At 47.7% G+C, this 15,420-nt stretch overlaps 1 protein-coding gene across 2 annotated transcripts in view; it reads left to right on the forward strand.

Moving 5' to 3' along the window:
- LOC120946684 (ovostatin homolog) overlaps positions 1–15,420 on the forward strand; it is a 217,593-nt gene that overhangs the window by 78,417 nt on the left and 123,756 nt on the right. For both annotated transcript variants that reach the window (XM_040361310.1, XM_040361311.1), the window contains one exon: positions 11,239–11,296. In XM_040361310.1, the coding sequence (XP_040217244.1) occupies positions 11,239–11,296 (58 nt within the window). The remainder of the gene's footprint in view (positions 1–11,238; positions 11,297–15,420) is intronic.

Raw genomic sequence — 15,420 nt, forward strand, 5'->3', positions numbered from 1 at the left:
GCCACAACCGAGGTATCCATCTTTTCAGTGGGCGGGCCTGTAAACGATAACGGCAGTCTCCGCGGCGGATTCGCCGCGAGATCGCGTTATCGGTGGCGGGTGAGGGCCCCCCCTCCCGCCGCTCTCCCGCGCCCTCCGCCGCTTACCGGAGCTGTCGGTAGCGGCGGAGGAGATCGGGTGCTGCTGCCCGATGTGTGAGGACTTGAGTGAGGGCAAGATGGCCCCCACCCGTCCTCATAACTTTGCTGGGCGGAAGTGACGTCAAAACGTCAGTCCCGCCCAGCGTCTTAAAGGGACAATTTTTTTGTTGTCATTTTTTTAAATGACAAATTTTCCTTTTTTCTTTTTCTTGCATTTAAGTCTAAATATGAGATCGGAGGTCTTTTTGACCCCAGATCTCATATTTAAGAGGACCTGTCATGTTTTTTTCTATTACAAGGGATGTTTACATTCCTTGTAATAGGAATAAAAGTGATAATTTTTTTAAAAAAAATAATAAAATCAATAAAAATAAATAAGAAAACAAACACATTTTTTTTTAAAGTGCCCCGTCCCGACGAGCTCGCGCGTAGAAGCGAACGCATACGCGAGTAGCGCCCACATATGAAAACGGTGTTCAAACCACACAAGTGAGGTATCGCCGCGATCGTTAGAGCGAGAGCAATAATTATAGCCCTAGAGCTACTCTGTAGCTCAAAAAATGCAACCTATAGAATTTTTTAAACGTCGCCTATCGAGATTTTTAAGGGTAAAAGTTTGACGCCATGCCACGAGCGGGCGCAATTTTAAAGCGTGACATGTTGGGTATAATTTTACTCGGCGTAACATTATCTTTCACAATATATAAAAAAATTGGGCCAAATTTATTGTTGTCTTATTTTTTAATTTAAAAAAGTGAACTTTTTCCAAAAAAAGTGCGCTTGTAAGACCGCTGCGCAAATACGGTGTTACAAAATGTATTGCGATGACCGTCATTTTATTCTCTAGGGTGTTAAAAATATATATATATAATGTTTGGGGGTTTTAAGCAATTTTCTAGCAAAAAAAACCTGTTTTAGTCTTGTAAACACCGAATCTGAAAAACAGGCTCGGGGCTTAAGTGGATATCAGCATAATGTGGATAATCTTACCAATAGGTGAATTTTCTTAACCACTTTCATACCAGGCCTATTCTGGCAATGTAAAAATCTTTTTTTTTTTTTCCCTAGAAATTCTAGGTAATAAAATGGCGATCGCTGCAACTTTTTACGCCACGTGGTATTTGCGCAGGAATTTTTCAAACGTGTTTTTTTTAAAGAGAAAAACTGTTCCATTATTTAAAACAAACAAAAAAAAAAAACAACAACAGTAAAGTTAGCCCATTTTTTTTTTTTTGTATAATGTGAAAAGATGATGTTACGCCGAGTAAATAGATACCCAACATGTCACGCTTTAAAATTGCGCACACTCGTGGAATGGGGCCAAACTTTGGTACTTAAAAATCTCCATAGGCTACGCTTTGATTTTTTTTTACAGGTTACCAGTTTAGAGTTACAGAGGAGGTCTTGTGCTAGAATAGTGGCTCTTGCTCTAATGCCGCGTATACACGATCGGTCAAACCGATGAGGACGGTCTGATGGACCGTTTTCATCGGACCAAACCGATCGTGTGTGGGCCCCATCAGTTATTCACCCCCCCCCCAAAAAAATTGCAATAAGCGTTTATTGATGGGTTTGCGCAAAAGTTATAGCATTTACAAAATAGGGGATAGTTTTATGGCACAGTAATAGTAATGGCGGCGATCATCGATTTTTTTCATGACTGCGACATTATGGGGGACACTTTTGACACATTTTTGTGACCATTGTCATTTTCACAGCGAAAAGTGCTATAAAAATGTACTGATAACTGTGAAAATTACACTGGCAGTGAAGGGGTTAACCACTAGGGGGCGCTAAAGGGGTTAAGTGTGTCCTATTGTGTTTTTTTTACTGTAAGGGGGGCATGGCTGGACGTGTGACGTCACTCGCTTAGGCCTCGTACAGACGAGGGGTTATCCGCTGGAAACGGTCCGCCGGACCATTTCCAGCGGACATTCCTCCTCCGGATTTTGATCCGATGGCTTGTACACACCATCGGATCAAAATCCGCGCAGAAAAAACATCAGCGGTCACGTGTGGCGCCGTTGCCGCGACGATGACGCGGCGACGTGCGCGACGCTGGAAGGTAAATACTTCCACGCATGCTTCGAATCAATACGACGCATGCGAGGGAGGGGAGCGGACGGACTGATCCGGTGAGTCTGTACAGACGACCGGATCAGTCCGCTGGACTGGATTCCAGCGGATAGATTTCTTAGCATGCTAAGAAATTTATATCCGCTGGAAATCCGTCGGCTGGAGAAATCTCCACCGAAAAATGTCCGCTAGGCGGTACACACGACCGGATTTGTCTGCTGGAACTGATCCGCGGATCAATCCCAGCGGATAGATCCGGTCGTGTGTACGAGGCCCCACACTCATTTCTCCCCGTTCTTCAGCTCCTGTGACCCGATCGCGGGACACCGGTGGCGATCGGGTCGCGCAGTCACGGAGCTCAGGACTAGGCCGCGAGCGCGCCAGCGGCCGCGCGTGCGCAACCTACGGCTGGGCTCTTAAAGGCAACATACCTGTGCTCAGCCATGCCCTTCTGCTGACATACTGTATATCAGCGTGAAGGGGTCCTCAAGTGGTTAAAGCGGGGGCTGGGCATAATTATTATTTATTTTATTTTTTGGAAAATTAATTACATTAAATATTACCTAAAACATATAAATAATTCCCCAATCGATCCAGTAATCATTGCAAACACTTGCCTTATATCCTGTAGCTCACGGTTGTGGCCGTTTCCATCATATGTGCGGGTATGTGAAGCCCAGTTCCTGTTTCTTCCTGGTTTAACTGGGTAACCAGCATGCGACTCTCTATCTCACGCAGTAGAACGGCGCTCGTAGCACAGTTAGTTTGCTGTGTTGCCCCTAATTGCGTCATTTCCTTTATGTAAATGACGTGTTTTTTCAGCAGAGGAAAGCTCACAGACTCCTGGGAAATGATGACACTCATTTCCCAGGAGGCCACTCGGCTTAGGAAGGGGAGAAGACACACCGCGGTCCAGGAACTAGGCAGATTTATTTAGAGGCAATAAAATAATAGTTTTTTGACATAATGTTTTAGTGTATATTACAGGGAAGCTACAGTATTGTGATGGAGTTACATTTTTTAGGGTGGACCTCCGCTTTAAATTTGTAAGGCTTAGACAATCTGTCTCATATAATACAATTCTTTCTAAGGTTAGTTTTGAACGTTCCTCCTGCAAGTATGAGGTCATGTCCCCGTGTTCTTGAACTTAGCTTCATATTGAAAAGTTTATAAAGGTTTCAGTCGTGTCCCTTCTTTCTTCAAGACTGTATATACAATGTTCCTGCAGTCGCTCCTGATATGTTTACCCCCCCCCCCCCAGACCTTTCACCCTTTGGCCCCGTACACACAATAGAATCCATCCGCAGATAAATCCCAGCAAATGGGTTTCTGCGGATAGATCCTATGGTGTGTACACGCCAGCGGATCTGTTTCCGCGGAGAAATCTCCTCTGGGATGGATTCCAGCAGATCGGATATTTGCTGTGATGCACAACAAATCCATCTGCTGGAATCCATTCCAACGGATGGATCCGCTCGTCTGTACAGACTTACCGGATCCATTCGTCCAAAGGGATTCCCCGCACGCGTCGTAATGATTTGACGCATGCGTGGAATTCCTTATATGACAGCGTCGCGCCCGTCGCTGCGTCATAATCGCGGCGACGGCGCGACACGTCATCGCCAGAGGATTTCCGCGCGGATTTCAATGCGATGGTGTGTACACTCCATCGCATAGAAATCTGCGGAAATCTTTGAGAGGATTTATCCGTGGAAACGGTCCGCTGGACCGTATCTGCGGATAAATCCTCTCGTGTGTATGGGGCCTTAGTGTTGCTCATCTCTAGACTTGCTCTATCTTATTAGTATCTTTTTGTAAATGAGGTGTCCAGAACTGGATATGAGGACTAAATAAAATACTATATAATAGGTAGAGGAATAAGAATCTCTTTTACCCACTGGTGATCCCTCTAGTATTAACTAATGATCTATATAGAGGGATCAGGACATCCTTCCTCCCATTGGTGACCTTCCTAGTGATATAAAGATCTATATAGAAGAATCAGGATCTCCTTCCTCCTGCTGTTGATCCCTCTAGTGATATAAAGATCTATATAGAGCAACCAAGACCTCCTTCCTCCTGTTGGTGATTCCTCTAGCAATAGATCTATATAGAGAAATCAGGACCTCCTTCCTACCTACCTCTAGTGATAAAAAGATCTATATAGGTAAATCAGAACCTCCTTCCTCCTGCTGGTGATCCCTCTAGTTATATAAAGATCTATATAGAGGAATCAGGACCTCCTTCCTCCCATTGGTGACCCCTCTAGTGATATAAAGATCTATTAAAAGGAATCAGGACATCCTTCCTCCTGCTGGTGATCCCTCTAGTGATATAAAGATCTATATAGAGGAATCAAGACCTCCTTCCTCCCGCTAGTGATCCCTCTAGTGATATAAAGATCTATATGGAGGAATCAGGACCTCCTCCCTCCCGCTGGTGATCCCTCTAGTGATATAAAGATCTATATAGAGGAATCAAGACCTCCTTCCTCCCGCTAGTGATCCCTCTAGCAATAGATCTATATAGAGGAATCAGAACCTCCTTCCTCCCACTGGTGATCCATCTAGTGATATAAAAATCTATATGGAGGAATCAGGACCTCTTTCCTCCCATTGGCGATCCCTCTAGTGATATAAAGATATAGATTATATATATATATTGTAACAGTAGGAGCTACTGTGATGGTAAAATGGACCCAGGGTATGCACACTTGAGATGTGCAAAACTACAGAACATAGCTGTGGACTGGAGAAGACTGCTTTTGCAGCTTTCTCCAGGTTTTGGTAATCCAGGCTTTGTTCATTACCAGCAGGGTGTGTGTGCTCAGGTGAGCACAGCCCTTTATAATGAGTGTGTGGGAAGACCTCATGGCTCCCAGTAGGAGACAGCTCTTGGAAGAGACAGGAGGTCTCCAGGAATCAGAGAGGCTGTAGGAGACAGCCAGAACGGTGACTGCAAGAGGCAGAGCTGTAGACGCTGAAGGGAAGCGGTCTATGTTGAGGAGTCCGCTGGTCTGGGCAACCAGGATAAAGAGCAGAGGTACTGCTACAGAGAGCCAGAGGAGGACTAGCATTTTTCTATTGTATATTTGATGGAGAAGAACCCCTGCGTGGGAAAACGTTTGTTTGGACTTATTTTTGCCTTTTTAATAAAAATGGGCTACCATGCCCTTAACCATAGTTCCTGGCTGGAGTGAATCGCTGAAAAAACGCCCATACCACGAGAGCTAATAACCCCCAACCTTACAAGTGGTGGATTCATGCGGGCACAAGACGGTGGCATCCGGGTCCTTGCTCCACAGTGAGTTGAGTTCACGTCAGGAACTGTTGGCTGTGTGTGGAAGTGCAGCCAGGCAAAAGGCATTGCAGGTTATGTACCTGTGAAAGGACAATCTTGGCAGAACTGGAGATCTCTGCAAAAGTAAGTTCATCTGTTATATGAACTGTGTTTGTGTGCTTGAGACAGCACAATCTGTGTGCAGCTGAGGAGAGCTTGCATGAAGTGAAAAGCAACTTGCTTTAAAGTGACAGTGCTTCATTTTTGCTGGACGGTGCAAAAGTTTGGTGGAGTGACTGCAAAGATGATGCAAGGGTTTGAGCCTGCCGGAGAGTACTGCAGACTGTTTTTTGCTAAACTAACGCCAGTTAAAGGGGAAGTGCATGTGGTTGCCCCTGGTAACGCTAGTACAAGCAGGCCAGCTGTTAATGTGCAAAGTCCTAAGGTTGAAAGAGGATGCAGTTGGGGAAGCCCTGCTAAGGCTATGAAGCAAGAGCGCTGTTTGCGGTGCAGTGAGTGGGGGCATGTTGTCTCCAAGTGCCCTTTGTCTCAGTCTCCAAGACAAGGTGACATGGCCAGACAAAGGTCTGCGACCATGTTTGGGAAACCTAATTTGAGTGCCAGGAGTGTCCAAAAGTCGCATACAAAGTTCGAGAGGTATGTGGTTGCCCGTAGCAACGGTGGAGATATCAAGTCTGCAAACCACGTGAGAAACGAATTGCCGACAAAGGATCGTGGCAAGTTGAAAGCAACAATGTTTCAAGGATCGCAAAGTCGCTGCGTTTGGGAGAGTCAGCAAAGTACAGCTGGAAGAGTGCCATCTCCCTTGGCAACGAGAGATCAAATGTCAACCGGAAGGAGGAGCTACTGTGGAGATGTAAAGAGGCATCCCATTAAAGATATGTGTAAAAATGTACCATGCCTGGAATGTGGCCAGCTGGGGCATGAAATATTGTCTTGCCCTAGATTCTGGGGTGCACCTGGAGATAATGAGGCTGAGCCAGTTTCCTGTGAAAATATATTTGCCGTCTCCCCTGGCAACAAGGAGTTTTTTGTTGTGCCTCCTGGGGGTGCTAAGGAGTCAGAAATTGCTGCTGCAGTTTCATCCCATGGCCACCAGGGAGAGTTGGCCAGTGAAAGACAACGTACTCAAATGAACATGGCAGCCCCCGTTACAGTGATCGGTAAGACTGTTGCTGGTAAATGCATGGAAAAGATTGACTATGTGAATGTGCACACTGGAGTTGCAGTGACCCCAAATGGGAGATCCACTGTCTGTGTGGAAAAGGACTTTCCTCGCTGCAGTGCCCTGTTCAGTGGGGAGGCAAGTGGTAAACTTGAATATGACAATGTGATGGGTAAAACTGATATTGTGTTGGCTAAAGTTGATGGCCCAGCTGCTAATGGGCTAGTGCACCTCACTAGAGATATAAATGTTGATATGAATACAGTTAAAGATGTGCTATCTCCCCTAGCAACCGTGATGAAGGCCACAGAGGTGTCCCTAGAAACCCCCAGGGAGCTCTGCGTTTTGGAGCCGGAGGTTGCCTGGGACAGCTATGGTGCCACTCTGAAGGATAAGACGGTACCTGAACATGGTAATAATGAAATGTTAAATGCTAAAACTAATATGTTTGAAAACACTCATGATGGAAGTGTCTTAATGCTGTCTGGCAATGACAGGTGTGAAGGTCTTCATGCATTTAATGAAGCGCCACCAGAAGGTGAGAGTGTGGTATTGCAGCCTGCAATGGTTAAAAATGTATTACCACAGTCTGGTTTACACAAAAGTGATGTTTGCAATGTGTCTGTTGCTGAGCCACTCTGTCCCTCTGGTAGCGCAGAGATAACAGATTGGGACAGATGGACAAAAAGCCTGTTGGCTTTGTTGGAAAAGGCCTCTGTTGGTAAGAGTGGAGCAGACATGATTTCTGCAGTGCCAGATGAAGGACCTGCTGAGCAACTTGTATGCAATGGTGCATTTGCTGTTGCAGATGATGTTGCTCACAAGATGGAAGCGCCAAGTAACGGCGAACGCACAGAAGAGGTCATGTCTGTGATCCACAAAGGTTCTAATGATGTGGTAATGGATGGTGCCATGCCAAATGAGCTGATGTTGGTGGAAGTGCCAGAGGGCACAGCAATAAGTGAACTGATTGTAGTCAAAGATCCAAATGTTGTGTTATGTGATGTTCAGCGGTCGGGACAGTTGCTGGCAGAGGATCTCATGCCAGTGGAGTTTGCGTGTACTGAAGCTGCCGGAGACAACCACTCCGTTGGGTGCAGTTCCTCTCCAGACACTGCCCTGCGGAACATGGGTGAAATTAAATATGACAAATGCATTGATGTTTCTGACCATGATGAAAAATGTAGCATGTTGGCGATTTTTGATGGTATGGTTGCCATGGGTGACATCAAAAATAATGGTAGACATGATGGTCTTGGTCAAGTTGATCTGGTTGTAGAAAACCCTGAAAATTGTAGCGAGACAGGGAATGATGGGTTTGACACAGAAGAGGAAAAAGGTATAGCAGAAGTAGGCCCCCTAGAGGTTCAGGAGGGTAATTCTGGGGAAGGTTTCCTGAGGTTTGAGGAACTTCTAGGATCTGAGAAGGATCCTGGTAAAAAATGGTTGGAGGGAAAAAGCCCAAAACTTAGCAAGGTGTCACATGACTTAAAAACCTCAGAGTGGCGAGATAGTCAGGATGTCCTTCAGAGGGAGACTAGGACGAGGCCGCAGTCATATGAGGATGTTGCTGATGAAACTGACAGAATGAAGCATGCAGTGTACATGGGGAAACAAGTGATGCTAAATTTGGACAGTGTTCCAGGGGAGCATCCGGCTGTGGTGGCTACCTCCAGTGAGGTGGATGCCCCTTTAAAGGTCTCGGACCCCCAAGCTGCAGTGAATGAGCCCCTCCATGTCTCTAATAAGGTTAAGGTCCCCAAAAATGTTTGGCATATTGATGTGGAGTGTGTAGAAATTACAGATATGCTAGTGGATTTGCTTGAACTGGTGAAAGCACAGTCCTTGTATACCTGGGTGCCTCCATTACAGTCAGAGGTGGTGGTACTGCGTGGTACCAATGGATGGAGCCAGGTAGTGCAACCTGTGCCGGTTAAAATTAGTCACCAGTGGAACTGGTTAGTACAGTGCTTTCTGATAGTGTGGCAGGTGATCTCCCAGTTTCCTGTGAGGGTGCTTCCGCATACAGTTCAGTACGGAAGGCACTCTGGGGGGCTGCTGGAGACATCAGAGGTCTCTCCGCCTGATGCGGTGATGGAAATGTCTGCTAATGTGGTCCGAGGTGCGGCTGAGCAGTGTTTTGTAAATGGCGCGGATACTGCCTCACCCGTTACAACTAAGAAGGAAGGGCCAGATACGGACACAGCAAAAGCAGATATTTTGTCTCTCACCTACAAAGAGGTACAAGTTGGGGTACCCGGAGACACTCTAAAATATAGTATGGAGAGGAACAAACATTGGGATATGGAAAAGTGTGAGCTGGCAAAAGTTGGTACACCCAAAAGTAGCAGGAAAGGCAGGGGGCCACCAGAAAAGAAACATGAGTTCAGGAACCCCAAGGACAGAGGGAGTAGGCTGGGGAAACAGAATAGTAGGACCCCGTTCCGATCCAGGATAGGGCGTGCCTGGAAACGCACCCGAAAAAAAGATTGGGGCACCTTTGCGCCAGCTGTTAGCTGCGTAGGCCCAATCAAGGATTCAGGCTTGTGTGTTCCGCCCCCTACGGGTTCAAAACAAGGGGGGGAGGTATGTAACAGTAGGAGCTACTGTGATGGTAAAATGGACCCAGGGTATGCACACTTGAGATGTGCAAAACTACAGAACATAGCTGTGGACTGGAGAAGACTGCTTTTGCAGCTTTCTCCAGGTTTTGGTAATCCAGGCTTTGTTCATTACCAGCAGGGTGTGTGTGCTCAGGTGAGCACAGCCCTTTATAATGAGTGTGTGGGAAGACCTCATGGCTCCCAGTAGGAGACAGCTCCTGGAAGAGACAGGAGGTCTCCAGGAATCAGAGAGGCTGTAGGAGACAGCCAGAACGGTGACTGCAAGAGGCAGAGCTGTAGACGCTGAAGGGAAGCGGTCTATGTTGAGGAGTCCGCTGGTCTGGGCAACCAGGATAAAGAGCAGAGGTACTGCTACAGAGAGCCAGAGGAGGACTAGCATTTTTCTATTGTATATTTGATGGAGAAGAACCCCTGCGTGGGAAAACGTTTGTTTGGACTTATTTTTGCCTTTTTAATAAAAATGGGCTACCATGCCCTTAACCATAGTTCCTGGCTGGAGTGAATCGCTGAAAAAACGCCCATACCACGAGAGCTAATAACCCCCAACCTTACTATATATATATATATATATATATATATATATATATATATATATATATATATATTAATATATATAGAGAGAGAAATCAGGACCTCCTTCCTCCCACTGGTGACCCCTCTAGTGATAAAAAGATCTATATGGAGGAATCAGGACCTCCTCCCTCCCGCTGGTGATCCCTCTAGTGATATAAAGATCTATACTGAATGAATGCCATTTACAACCACACTATGATGTAACGCTCCCCAATACTTAAGCGAGAAAATAAAACCCTACGTCACCAAGCGCGTGCTCCCGTCAACCAACCAAAACCTTCTCCAAATCCCTAAATCTTGCTACAAATCTAAGGGAGAATGTAGATTTGTAGTCCAAGGACCACGGCTCTGGAATGCTCTACCCATGACCATCCGCTTGGAAGAAAACCATCAGGCTTTTAGGAAAAAACTAAAGACCCACCTCTTCTGAACGTCCTGTACGACTCTGGATGCCAAGCGCCTTGAGGCGATTAAGTTCGCATTTGTTGTGCTATACAAAAACTTTTTTTTGGCGGGGTTCAGATATAGTATAGTAGGAAAGGGTATGTTTCTCTTAGTTTATTTTTTCTCCCGCCTGTGTTTCTTTAAGTCCTGTCCTGGATTTACAACAGAAAGTGAAAAGAAATGTCTATAAAGTGAAGAGAATTTTCCTCTTATGCCTCGTACACATGACTAGTTTTCCCGTCTGGAAAACTGCCATGACAGCTTTTGGCTGGGAAAACTGGCCGTGTGTATGCTCCATGGCAGTTTTCCCGACAGGAAAACCGCCGGGAATCGCGGCAGAAAAAAATGAGAACATGTTCTCTTTTTTCCTGCCCCGATTCCCGGCAGTCTTTTCCCTGGCAGTTTCTCTATGGGAAACACTGCGGTGGAGCATACACATGGCCGGGATTCCCGGCCAAAGCTCTCACCGCAGTTTTCCCGATGGGAAAACCTCTGGTGTGTACAGGGGGAAGTGACCGAGCAGGTTCTAGTGTTTCCCCCCCAGGATTCCCGGTGGACTTTTTACCGCCGGGAATGCCAATCGTGTGTACGGGGCATTAGACAGTTATCACTAGAGCAGCCTGCAGGTGTCCCCATTGGAAGATTTTCCCTCACCTTTTGCAATTGCGACCAATGTAAAATGTTGTATTTCCCATTACTTTCTGTCTCTGAGTCTGAGACAATGGTCACCAGAATGAACAGAAAGAATGAATCTCTCCAGCAGGGAGAAAAATTCATTAAAAACCAGACAGAAGTTCTAACTTTTTCTTACTCTATAAACTCTAAGAACAGAAAAAAATAATGTGTTGGCTATATATAAAAACGTTTTAAATGATTTGCTTTTTTTTTTTATCTAGTCTGCTTTTATTTTTTTCAGTTTATGTCAAGACACAACATTGCAGCTCATGGTGAAGTCCCTATTGACCTGTCAGAAAGTAAGTAGTGTGGATAAGGGTTGTGTGTGGCTATAGTTCAGAGTGATTCGATGACACCAGTTTTCTTAAATTTTACGTTTTAAAAGAAATTGTTGGTGGAAAATTATAATTACAATAGATGTTCGAACAGGTTTTAAAGTCAAAGTAGAAGACTAGGGGTGCAACGGATCAAAAAAACACTCTGCACTCTGACCCCTCTACATACCAGATATCCCCCCCAGCAATCTGACCCCTCTTCCCTCCCAAGATATCCCCCCAGCACTCTGACCCCTCTACACCCCAGATATCCCCCCAGCACTCTGACCCCTCTACACCCCAGCTATCCCCCCAGCACTCTGACCCCTCTACACCTCAGATATCCCCCCAGCACTCTGACCCCTCTACACCCCAGATAGCCCCCCAGCACTCTGACCCCTCTACACCTCAAATATCCCCCCAGCACTCTGACCCCTCTACACCCCAGATAGCCCCCCAGCACTCTGACCCCTCTACACCCCAGATAGCCCCCCAGCACTCTGACCCCTCTACACCTCAGATATCCCCCCAGCACTCTGGCCCCTCTACACCCCAGATGGCCCCCCAGCACTCTGACCCCTCTACATCCTAGATATTCCCCCCAGCACTCTGACCCCTCTACACCCTAGATATTCCCCCCCAGCACTCTGACCCCTCTACACCCTAGATATTCCCCCCAGCACTGTAACCATATACCATAAGATACCACTTGTATTGTAACCCCACTACATCCCTGATACCCCCTAAACTGTGACCTTTCTACATCCCTAATACCTCTAGCACTACAGCCACCCAAGCTACCCCAAGCATTGCTACCCCCTATACACCCCAGATCCCCTCTCAGCATTGTTTTACCCCATACACCCTTGATATCCCCAGCACCATTATTCCATCCATGTAGTACCCCCTTTTCCAGTGGAGATACAGTGCATGTAAACTTTAGGCTCTGTGCCCACCTCTAACACTGCACTCACCTCCGGGCATTCCAAGCCTTTTGGTGCAAACAGTGCTGGACAGCTGGGCTCACCATGACACCATCAACAATGCTACTTCCACAGGTGGGCTCTCGGTGCTGCCGACACAACAGCTCCAGCTACTACCCCGCAGCCTTCGAGCCCCGAACGTTCAAGCTGCATGGGGCGGAGTCCGGACCCCGGCCGGGTACCCCGCGGTACAGGAGATTCAGTTTCCTGCTCCCGGCCAGACTGATAGGCAGTGCACACTGAGTGCTCACTTCCTGTCAGTCCGTCCGGGAACAGGAAACTGAATCTCCTGCCGCGCGGTACGGACCCGGTAGGGGGGGGTGGGGGGGCCCGGGGGAGTAAAAAGAATATGGGGGGATTAAAAAAAACATAGGGAGGGGGGAGTAAAAAAAAACATGGGGAGGGGGAGGGGGGGAGTAAAAATAACAACATGGGGAGGGGGGAAATAAAAAAGAACATAGGGAGGGGGAGGAGGGGAGTAAAAAGGACAAGGGGAGGGGGAGTAAGAAGGACACAGGGAGGGGGAGGGGGGAGTAAGAAGGACACAAGGAGGAGGGGAGTAAAGTCCAAACACATCCTGGTTATGTTAACTTTCTTGCACCATGTATAGTTGATATCACCATTGTATATTGTAACAATGTTAATCTGTCTTTTCTTTCATTACCTTGCACTAAAAAAGGTGACAAGGGAGGCCTTTCCAGCACATAGCTTATTATGGACAGCCTCAGCTCTGTTTCTGTGTGCTGTATAAAAGGGAGTGCATCCCTTCCCTCCAATCAGCTCTCAGAGCACTCCTTACTAAGCTTTGCAGAGTGTAGTTTCAGATCCTCGCCCCGTTTTTCTAAAAGCTCAAACAAGCAGTATAAATTCAGAACTTTGATTAGCTGTATGTCATGAATATGCATCATGTCTGTCTGCCTACCTGATCTCCATGTGTTCATTAGAGGCAGATCCTGTTCTGGTTTCCCTTCTTATCACTTCCTCTTCCTGTATGGCTCCACCCTAGTCCATCCCAGGAAGCCTATATTAACCTTTGCTCTACAGGTCTGCAGTGCTGTTCAACAGTGTTCCAATGCTCAGTTCCTGTCTGCAGTGTATTGCTAGTTCCTGGTTGCAGAGTGCTACGATCATCTTCCGTGTACCGTTTTGGCTTGTCCCCGACTTCCCTGTCTGCCTGTGCCCCTGACTATTTGCATGTTCCACGGTTATCCTTGTCTGCCTGTTGCCCTGACCTCAGCCTGTCCATCACCACTGTTTGTTCTGCTGGCTGCTTCCCCCTTCTCCCTGCGGAGTGTGACCTGAGGAATCCCGGGAACGCGACCTGGACCCAGTTGCGGCCAAGACCATCCCTACCACCAAGGGCTCTGGTGAATACAAAACTGGGTCTTAGACTCCGCGCCCTGGGTGATCTTGGGTTACGCTTCCTCCCTGCCAGCAGTAGTCGGCTATAGGGTTCACTTCCCTGCGGTGCATCCCTGACCCCTACAGGGTGCACTTGTCACCTGGCCACAGGTGACCTGACAGTTTGAACAGCCATGAACCCGGCCGACGTGCCGCTTCCTGCAGATGACCCATTACAGGGCGTTGTTCACAGACTCGAGACGCATGAAGCTAATCAGGCTCAGGTGATGCGTTTCCTTCAGGATCTGGCTTCCCGCTTTGATCAGCTTCAGACCTCGTTGGGAGCCCCGAATCTACAACCCCAAGTACAACCAGCGGCAGCGGCTGCGCCCGTCGCACCAGTCGCAGAGTCGCATTCACTGAAGCTACCACCTCCAGTCCGTTTTTCTGGAGACTCCAAGGCCTGCAGGGGGTTTCTTAGCCAGTGCACCATCCATTTTGAACTACAGCCTCAAAACTTCTTGTCTGATCGGGCAAAGGTAGCCTATATTATTTCCCTCCTTTCCGGTGAAGCTTTAGCCTGGGCTGCCCCTATGTGGGAGAGGAATGATCCGGTAGTTTTCAGCCTGTTCAACTTCCTAAAGCTCTTTCGGAACATCTTTGAAGAGCCGGCTCGGGCCTCTTCAGCAGCCAGTGCTCCGCTACGTCTCCGCCAAGAATCTCGTTCAGTGGGTCAATATGCTCTTCAGTTCCGTATACTCTCAGCTGAATTGAGCTGGAACAATGAGGCCCTGGTCGCTACCTTTTTACATGGCCTCTCCGACCGAGTGAAGGACGAATTAGCGGGAAGAACCATCCCCGTCGGTCTGGACGATGTCATCTCCCTGTGCAATCAGATCGATATTCGTTTTCAGGAGAGGTCCATTGAGAAAAGACACCAGCACTCCCTAGGTCGTAGTCAGTCTGTGCTTCCCTCACTTCGTCCCGTAGACCACCCCCTGCCTGCTGAGGAACCTATGCAGTTGGGCCGGACCAGACTAACACCCGAAGAACGTGCTAGACGCAGAACTCTGGGCTTGTGCCTCTATTGTGGAGGCAAGGGCCATCTTCGTGCCTCCTGCCCGCTTCGCCCGGGAAACGCTCAGGTCTAATACATTTAGAAGGTGGAGTATTGGACCCAGAAACATCACCTTCCCGTCTGCTCCTTCCGGTGTCCCTTCATGTAGGCACTTCTCCCCTATCGATCTCTGCATATCTGGATTCCGGGGCTGCCGGCAACTTTATGGACTGGAGAACTGCTTCTTCTATGAAGCTTACCCTTTCACCCCTCACTACGCCGCTGGTAGTCTCGGCAATTGATGGCACTATTCTCCCAGGGGGACCTATTCGCTTCCAGACACTACCCATTAGGCTGTCGATAGGATATCCACTCCTGGTGGAGAATCCCTTTCTCATCCTACCTAAAGCCTCCACTCCCATTGTATTGGGCCTTCCTTGGCTACAGCTCCACTCTCCCCATGTGGACTGGGCTTCTGGGCAGATTCTGGCTTGGGGTCCTTCATGTTTCTCGTCATGTCTTTCCAAGGTGACTCCTAAGGGGGAACTTCCGGTTGCTACCACATCAGTATCTTCGGATCTTCCCACTGCTTACAGCGATTACCGGGATGTGTTCTGTAAGAAATCAGCCGAGGTGCTTCCTCCCCACAGATCTTTTGACTGTGCCATTGACCTTGTTCCTGGAGCAATTCTGCCCAGGGGTCGCACATACCCTTTGTCCATCCCAGA

Source organism: Rana temporaria, chromosome 8 (assembly GCF_905171775.1).
Source record: "Rana temporaria chromosome 8, aRanTem1.1, whole genome shotgun sequence".
Lineage (NCBI taxonomy): Eukaryota > Metazoa > Chordata > Amphibia > Anura > Ranidae > Rana > Rana temporaria.